Below are 9,059 nucleotides of genomic sequence, written 5' to 3' on the forward strand. Positions count from 1 at the left end.
CTGGTGATCAGGGGAACAGTCATAGACACTAAGTGCACAAAGGACATCTGGGAATCATTTGGTTCAATCCCTATATACACATAGGTAACACCCTCATTTTACATGGGCCAACAGAAAGTGAGGTTATCACAAACTGCTGGAAAATAAAGTTTGAGGTTTCCTGATCTTTCCACATCATGTGGGAGACTTAGTAATCCCAATTACAAAATGGTTAGGAGCCCTCTAAAATCCAAAACATTCTAGTTTGATAAAATCCACAGGAAAACAAGGTTAAACACAGAAATAGAAAACATCTGCTCATTAAAAAACAAAAAACCTCAATTCAAAGAACATTTATGCAATGCCTATTATGTGCCAGTACCTAGGAGGGCAAAGTTTACTAAGTCTCTAACATCAGATTTAATGGAGAACATGTTAAAAATTATAAACATCATAAAAAAAGCAAACACATCTGTAGTGGGAACAGGTGTAAGGACTTTATTCTACTATCCCAAATCAGAAATAATTTTTCTCCTGATTCCAAGCACTTTCATTCCTCTCCTTAAGATACTCTTATCAGGGAAGTTTCACCTATGACACTCAAGATGAAATGAGAAAATTCAGCAACTTAAAGTGTAAGTATTTCAGGCAAAGGAAAGTGCAAAAGAATTGGGGTAAGAAAGAACACCTCCAAGAAAACAAAGTTTTCCTAAGAGCTAAAGCACCATACAGGAAAATTGTGACAGGAAATGACAGGGAAAACAATTTGGTAGGAACCAGACCAGTGCTTTAAACAATCTATTTATAAGTAGTTGACTTCAAAGGCAAGTTCTTTATCCTCAAAACACAGCTATGTATGACAGGATACAATTACAAGTACTCGTAGCTATCCCTGAACTTAAATGTAATGAGTGTGATAGGTAACCTTTCATGTATTTAATTTTTTTTTCCCTTAGGGATTTAAAGGGACTATTTCCCAACTACTATAAATATTTTCAAAGTAATACCTGGCAGTTTTCTAACCAATTAAGCATACTCTGTTGTACAATAAACCACCTCCCACCTTGAATAAAAATATCACCCAATGAATTAGAACAAGAGTTTGCTTTAAATATTTTTTTAAGTGAAAGGACACCAACCACACTCCTACTCAATTAAGAGAAACACTTTTACAATCGTGAGGTCTTTTATTTTTTTTACAGTTATCATGCCATGAATTCATAGGGAATGGGTTCCAGCAGTTCAGGCTCCTTTCCATTGGTTCTCACAAAGTGTGCTTCTCTGGGTGGGGCAGGCTATTAAAAAAAAATGCAAAGAACAATTATATCAAGCACAGTAATCAATTTCAAAGTGCTCTCAGAAACAAGTAACATACTCAATTCATCAACTTTTTTTCATTAACTTTCATATAAAAGAAAACTATCACTGGAGCAAGTTTTAAAATTCCCAAGGTCAATACCAAGAAACCATCTGTGTCAAGCACTCACCTGGCGCTTCAGTTGGACCCAAGTACCTTTCTCTTTGGCTTCCTTCTTTTTCTGATCATTTTCCTTCACACGCTTCAGGAAGCTATCTCGGCTCTTTGAGTGTTTAATATGCTCAATGCGGACATTAATTCTCTTGGCAAGAATCTTGCCCCTGGGGAGAATAAACATTCCTGTAACTGCTTTGGCAAAAATATAACAGTCCAATTTTATTTGGTAGTTTCATTTATTAAATAAACCACGAACCTTTTACCAAGAGATAGGATTACTCAGCAAGGTGATGGATAATTTATAACCATTAATCGTACTGGAAGAGGCCTTGAAGCAAACATCTCCACTTTTTAAAAAAGATTTATTTACAGGAGTGCCTGGGTGACTCAGTTGGTTGAGTGTCTGACTCTTGGTTTTGGCTCAGGTCATGATCCCAGGGTCATGAGATCGAGCCCCAGGTTGGGCTTTGCACTGAATGAGGTGTCTGCTGGAGATTTTCTCTCTCCTCTCCCTCTGCCCCTCCCCGCTGCTCACGTTCTCTCTAAAAATAAATAAACAAAAGATTTATTTATTTACTGGGGGTAGGGACCAAAGGAAGAGTCTTAAGCAGACTCCATGCTAAGCATGGAGCCTGACTCGGGGCTGGATCCCACAACCTGAGGCAAAACCAACTGTCAGACACTTAACCGATTGTGTCACATATATGCCCTCAAAATCCCCAACTTTTAAGCTTTCCTTTGATGAGGTGACAGACCTTGATATATTATTTAACCAAAACCAGATCTAAACTTACTAATTATACTTTTATATTCCGAAAACTCGAACTGCTTATCACCAAACGCTAATCAAACTTTCCCTTACTTAAGTCTAGTTCAATTTGTTTCCTCTGACAGGATACAAGGCAAACACCCAGTTTGCTTGAGTTTTAAAAGGATATTTCATTTGCCCCACTTGAATGACCAATAAAGACATAAGTCCAATTGGCAAAGTGAAAAGGGGGTAGGTATGAGGGGATACTGATCAGCGAGAAAGAATCCTGGTATTACTTACTTAACTTGTTTGTTTACAACAATGCCAACAGCATGCTGAGTAACATTGTAGACCCTTCCAGTTTTGCCATGGTAACATTTGTGGGGCATTCCTTTTTGAACAGTGCCCATTCCCTGTTAAGAAAGGAGATGAAAGTTATGCCAGCAATGTCCCCTTCCCTTTATATCTGGACTCTTATTAAAGTAACTAAGATATTCTAAAATTTTCTTTTAAAGGCAACTCAAGAGCTTTCAGAGCCGGTGAAATGTGTTTTTCACATTGCTTCAAGCAATCAAAAAGACAATCATCATTAAGCTCCAGAGTATCAGGACACATTTGAATACTGGTCACAAAAGATCAGAATTTGTTTAAAAAACAAAACAAACAAACAAAAAACCCTCCATCTCCATTAACAATTGAATTTTGCACTAAGCTATTACCCCTTTCCACGTCAACAAACTCTTGGTTTTTCCACAACCTGTTAACAAGTAACGACAAAAGTTCTTAGATTCAAGAACAGCACTTTAAATAACCCTGGTTTCTGAAAGTTAAGTTAGCCATTCTACATTTATGAGCTCTTATTTGGACTGAAGATTTTCCCAATTTAGGAAAAAAGGCCAACAGATTCAACATACATCAGTATTTGAATTCCAATACCAGACTAAACTTTTCTACCTTCTAATACTATTCTGTAGGCTATCTACCCAACTTTAGAATTTACCTTGATGTCCACAATATCACCTTTCTTATAGATTCGCATGTATGTGGCCAAAGGAACAACTCCTGCACCCAAAAAAATCAGTATAGTTAGTATCAAGATTAAAAAGTGTAGAGTATAAAAGAAACACATAAGCTTACTAGCTTTCAACATACTTATCTTTGACAGTTGTATTTTTAAATCTTGCTGGTAAGAAATTACTATATGAAATTCATGCTTTTCATTTATTACAAAAATAAGTTAGGAAGGTGCCATTAATTAATGTCATTTAGTAAGAATGCATTGTATGACTGTACGCTATGTTTGCTCTCTAAGAGGATAAATCTACTTACCATGTTTTCTAAAAGGCCTAGAGAACATATAGCGGGTACCTCTCCTCTTTCCCTTTGTGTTGGTCATTTTGGCGAATTACTGAAAATAGAAAGCATAAAAGTGAAATGCAAACGCAAAATTGACATTTGTCTTTTCGAACAAACAAACAAAAAACAATCCTATAAACGTCTAATGCTTGCACTATAGGAGCAACAGAATTAAGAAATGTAGCAAGCTGACTCACCAATCAGTATTTCTTATAAATGGTAAAACCCCATCATTTTGGCACATAAGATTTCTGGCAAAACTGCCGAATTTATATTAACAGTAAAGCTACTAGATAGCAGAACTGGAATTTAGAACCCACACCAGTACTTTCCCTATTAGAATATAAAAAAACACATCCAAACTTCTGAAACCATGCTATTCGTGGTAGAACCCAGCCCAGAATGCTAAAGGCACTGGAATCACTAACTAGTTGGTTAATTTATTGTTGGAGTTAAGACAACTCAGCCCTTCACTTTCACATGGTGGATTAAACCCCTTCCCTTATAGACATTTTATTCCTTTAGGTCATTTGAGGGCAGAACTACCACTATTGAGAATTATTCCTACTACAAGGCAAATCTACGTTAAAGTCAGGCTTAACCTGAAGGCACTGTAATATAAATCAGTCTCTTACTGACATCATTTCAAAGGACTCCAAAGTACCTTACTCCTTTAGCATGGAAGGTAAGGAGACACAAGGTTTCCCCTAACCCACCGAGGCCGAATCATTGTTACAACAGACGCATCCATTACTTTTTAAAAAAGCAACTAAGCATCTATTAAGAGCCCCATATCCTGCTTTAATTCTCAGATTCTCTACATTTGCATCAACTCATACCAGAAGTATCAAGTTCATAAACAGGGAGAGAGACTCTGCAGGTCAAAATCGCTTCATGGAGTCACTAAGTGGCAGATTCAGAAATGCGAAGGAATTCCTGACTGCAGAGTTCATTCTCCTTCCACCAGACCCATTTTCCCCAGTAAAGAAAAAAATCTGCCCCACCGCGAACCAACACAATAATAAACGTAGGAAACAGTGATGCTTTTAGATTCTGCAATAGTACCAAACAGGATCCACTATAAAATGCAACCTGCAGTTTGCTCACCTCTGGTAGGGAACATTTATAAACGAGATGAAAGAAAGAAAAGGAAAACAAAGCAAAACAAAACTAAGGATAAACAGCAACGGACTTTCCCCCAAAGTTCCAAACGGGACACACAGCTATCCACATGCTGCCCCGACGTTAACAGAACGCTCGCGGCAACCTGAAAGCACTTTCCGTTTGTCCGAGGCGACTTGAGGCCCACATTAAAACCGCCGGAGGCTGTCACGCGCCGACGCCGCGCTGGTCTGGGGCTCTCACCGTGCAAGGCAAGCATTCGGTTTCGGGCCGCGCGCCCAGGTTTCCTCACACAACCAGGCCTCGCGGAGGGTACAGCCCCTCAGCCGGCCCCCGCTCCCGAAGCCCCTAACCACGAGCATCACAAGTCCAGGCTTCCCGGCAGAGGCCAGAACCCCACACTGAAGAGGCCGCAAAGGACTGGGCCCCGCGGCCCCGCACAACCTGGTCCGAGGCCCAGAAGGCCGAAGCTGAAGCCGTGGGGACACGGGGAAAACAAGTCCCTTCCCAGAACGACCGAGCTGCCTCGGCCCAGCGCCTGGGCTCCGCTCCCGTCGAGTCTCTCCCCGCGCAGGGCGCGGCCTGGCGCTCAGCCCCCGGCCCTGGAGACCCAGTCTGGATGAGCACAGCCCCACCCCCACCCACGCCTCCACCGGCCCGTGGGCCCCGGGCAGGCTACACCGTCTCCCTAGGACCTCAGTGCCGGGAGCACCGCTTACAGGCTCAGAACCCCAGTCTACGGGACACGCGGCGCCGGGAGCCACGCGCAGGCCCTACCTGGAAGATGGCGGTTCCGGCCGAAAGGAAGGAGGCGGGGCGGCAGCGCGCTCCTTACAAGGGCCGACGGGCTGCCCGCAGCACTGCCTGAATGAAATGAGAGGCGGACGCAGCTTCTCTGGGGAAGGGGGTCCTGCTCAGAGAACAAGGAGGGCCTGTCAGAATATTTTTCTTTCCTGTGGAAAAGAGGCAATAGACCAACACAAGCTGACATTTGGAGCTTTCCAGACAGCCCGGAAAGGGGCCTTCCAGGGCGTCCAACACGACGCCGACGTCCCGAGCGTGCCGACGTTCGCCTTTGCGCTGAGCTTACGCCGGAAGCGCGCGTGCGTCGGCGTCGGCGTCGGCGTCGGCGTTGGCGTCTCCGGGGGCCCGGGAGAGGTTGGTGTGATGGCGCCTTTGCGCCTTTGCGGGGCTAGGAGCTGCTCTGTGTTTGTTTGCGGAAATGATTACGTGGACACGAGAGACAGATTGTAAATGAGGCAAACGTATTATTCCAGTTTGTATGTCTTTCGATTTTTTTTTTCCTTTATGAGTCAAGATACACCACGCTCTTGCCGGTGTGTGCGTAAATGTTACGTCCATTTTGAAAACGATTTGGCAAAATTTCAAATAGTCTACCCTAGTGTTCTGCTCCTGAGTGTGTAGCTTGTAGAAACTTTGGCATGTAAGCCAGCACTGTCAGTAGAAGCAAGAAATTAGCAAGATCCACGGAAGAGAACAAATACTTTAACGGAACTGTGCCAGTCCATCAATACTGGACCCAGAAATACGAAGCAAAAAAAGAGCAAGATGTAGGACGTACATAGTGTGACAACTTATATACATAGAATCTTAAAACATGTAAAACAGTACCATGTGTTGCTTAGGTATATATGCAGATGAGTGGAAGGAGTCAAGAAATAAAAGGGAGTAAAAATCGAATTTAGAAATTTCATGTCCGGTAGGGAAGGAATCATGAAGTAGTAAAAGAGGCTTTTACTGTTTTGACCATTATTAAGCAAACTGAGTATGGAATTTGTAGGTAGCGGTTGTTTTATTCATTACGGTTTTCTGATATGTATTTTTTAATAAAGTGTGTTTTTTAGAGCAGTGTTTGATACATTTAAAAACTTTTTTTTGAGAAAATCGTACAAAGAATTTCTGTGTACCTGGTACCCAGTTTCCCCTACTAACATTTTACATTAGTATGGTACATTTGTTACAATTAGTGGACCAATTTTGTGCATTATTAACTAAAATCCCCTGTTTATTCAGATTTCCCCGATTTTACCTAATATGCTTTTGATATTAGGATTCCATCCAGGGCACCGCGTTACATGTAATTACGATGTCTCCTTATGCCGTGGCACTTTCTCAGACTTCCTTGTTTTTGATGAGCTTGACATTTGAGGAGTACTGGTCAGGTATTCGTAGAATGTCCCAATACTGGAATTTGATGGTTTTCTCATTATAGTTTTATGATGTATTTTCTAAAAGTCAGCGAAGCAACAAAGATCTTAACATGTTTGAATTTAAATAATGCTATCCTATTGATCTTTCTGCATTTATTTGTTGTACTCCCCTGATGTATCTGGAATGTGTAACTTCTAAAAACAACATAGGCCCCAACATCTTGATTGTATACATTCTGTGGCTTTAGTCTCTAGCCTTGAGCTCAGTTGCTCAAGAACTTGAGGTATCAGGAGCCAGTCTTCATCAATTCCTTTAATACCTTGACTCCTCCACCTTCGCTGTTAACCATTAACTCCCTTTAGCTTCTATATTCTTCACCTAGCTTAATTTAATAGTTCATCATCACAGTCACTCCATCTCAACTAACTCAAGTCAGTTTTCCAGATCACTCTCCTCTAACAAATGGACAGCCTTGGGTAAATGCAACCTCTGTTTCAATCAATATAAAGAGTTTTTAAAATTAAGATACATCACAAGATTTCTGGCTCCTCTTGAAAAATCAGAGGATGTGGCGACATAGGATTGACAGTTTTGGTGGCAGCAATCCAGTGGCCACCCCATTTAGATTGGATATATATTCTTGAGTTTCATGTCCACTGAGCCTGCTTCAGTTGTTTACTTGTCTTATCTCTGTAGGCATTTGATCGTACACTCGTGATCAACAATTCTTAAGTGGTGCCTAATAGTCCCACTGCAGTTCTAGAGTTAGTTTACGTATCTACACTTTGTAAAGGTTATTTCACATTTTTTCTTCGATAACCAAGTCTTCCATCACTTTTCTTCACCTTTTTTCAGCTGATAATTGCTTCGTTTTTATTGATGTACAAGCATGCTTTGGTCTTTCCATCTAAAACCCACAACCCTTTCCTTCCACCTTCCTGGCCCTACTTGACTCATTTTCCCTTCTATACTGCTCCATGTTTTCTTCCATAAAACTTTTAAAAAAAGGAATCCTTGAAATTACTGTTTTTGTACATTAAAAACTGTCAGATTTCAGCAATGTCATTGCTGAACATTATGATCTCTCATCTCCCATTCTGTTTTCAGTTTCATCTGACTTCTACCCCAGTTATGCCGTTAAAATTGCATCTATGTTCCCAAAACCAAAAGATATTCTCTGTTTATGTCTTCCTTCATCTCTCAGAAACTTTGGCCATTCCCTCCATGAAACACTACCCTTTCTGACCACTCCACATCCTGTTTTACTGGGTTTCTTTATTCTTCCTGTCCTATCCTATAAATAAAAGACTTCCTCAGAACTTGGACTAGTTCCCCTGCTCTTCTCTTTCTATCTCTTCTTAGGGAATTCCATGAATACCTATAATTTTAAATTTCATCTCTATCCTGCTTACTACCAGATTAACTTTTTTACATTCAAGACTCTTCTCAAAACTATTCAGGGTAACATCTATTCTTGGATACTTTTCAGTATCTCAAAGTTAATGGGTCCAAAATAAAACTTAGGTTTTCCACCTCCAAACCTGTTTTCAGTCCAGTATTTTCAATGTGAGTAAATAACATAAACCAGAAACCTTGGTTTCATTTTTAAGTTTTCCTTTGCCCTACCATATCCATCAGCAAATTTTGTCCGGTTCCACCTGTAAAATATATCTACAGATGGCCTACTTTTTTCCATCTCTACTACCACCACTGGAATCTCTTGCCTGAACTAGCAATGGACCCGTCAAGGTCACTTCTTTCTCTCTTGCTTCTGCTCCATCATTTTTTTTTTTTTTTTAAGATTTATTTATTTTGAGAGACCGTGAACACAAGTATAGGGAGGGGCAGAGGAAGAGAGAGAGCAGGTTCCCCACTGAGCAGAGAGTCCGGACTCTGCTCAATCCCAGGACCCCAAGATCATGACCTGAGCCAAGGCAGACACTTAACCAACTGAGCCACCCAGGCGCCCCTGGCTGACATTTTCTACATAGTAGTCAAAAATGGTCTTGTAGAAATGTGAGCCTGATTATATCATGGCTTTGCTCAAAGTCCTCCAACGGCTTTCTATTACTCTTAGAATAAAATTTAAACTCATTACCTTGGTTTACAAGGTTGCATAAAGCAGTTCTTGGTTAACTTTCCAGGTTCACTTGGTTCCTGCCCCAGTTCATTGGAGTTCTCACTGCCCTCTGTAGTTCCCTAACC

The 9,059-nt window shown here is 41.0% G+C and overlaps 2 protein-coding genes and 2 non-coding genes across 9 annotated transcripts in view; 1 reads left to right on the plus strand and 3 right to left on the minus strand.

Moving 5' to 3' along the window:
* Positions 1-1,164: 1,164 nt before the first annotated feature.
* On the minus strand, positions 1,165-5,790 carry RPL21 (ribosomal protein L21). Of its 6 annotated transcripts, none has more exons than XM_072795693.1 (6): positions 5,460-5,790; positions 3,534-3,612; positions 3,205-3,266; positions 2,505-2,617; positions 1,467-1,617; positions 1,165-1,274 (listed from the first exon to the last, which is right to left on the minus strand). In XM_072795693.1, the coding sequence occupies exons 2-6, from the start codon at positions 3,598-3,600 to the stop codon at positions 1,185-1,187; spliced, it is 483 nt and encodes a 160-aa protein (XP_072651794.1). In that variant the 5' UTR covers positions 3,601-3,612; positions 5,460-5,790; the 3' UTR covers positions 1,165-1,184. The 6 variants fall into 6 exon arrangements, with proteins under 6 accessions (XP_072651794.1, XP_072651797.1, XP_072651798.1 ...); XM_072795696.1 differs by having other exon boundaries at positions 5,402-5,735; XM_072795697.1 differs by having other exon boundaries at positions 5,127-5,468.
* LOC140616698 (small nucleolar RNA SNORA27) lies at positions 2,330-2,456 on the minus strand. Its single transcript, XR_012017098.1, has one exon. It is a non-coding gene; the product is annotated as a small nucleolar RNA SNORA27 (small nucleolar RNA).
* On the minus strand, positions 2,730-2,800 carry LOC140616693 (small nucleolar RNA SNORD102). Its single transcript, XR_012017093.1, has one exon. It is a non-coding gene; the product is annotated as a small nucleolar RNA SNORD102 (small nucleolar RNA).
* Positions 5,517-9,059, plus strand: part of USP12 (ubiquitin specific peptidase 12) — a 145,929-nt gene continuing 142,386 nt past the window's right edge. Inside the window, exon 1 of the mRNA XM_072795684.1 lies at positions 5,517-5,840. Coding sequence (XP_072651785.1) covers positions 5,556-5,840 — 285 coding nt within the window. The 5' untranslated portion in view covers positions 5,517-5,555. The remainder of the gene's footprint in view (positions 5,841-9,059) is intronic.

This window comes from Canis lupus, chromosome 24 (assembly GCF_048164855.1).
Source record: "Canis lupus baileyi chromosome 24, mCanLup2.hap1, whole genome shotgun sequence".
Taxonomy (NCBI): domain Eukaryota; kingdom Metazoa; phylum Chordata; class Mammalia; order Carnivora; family Canidae; genus Canis; species Canis lupus.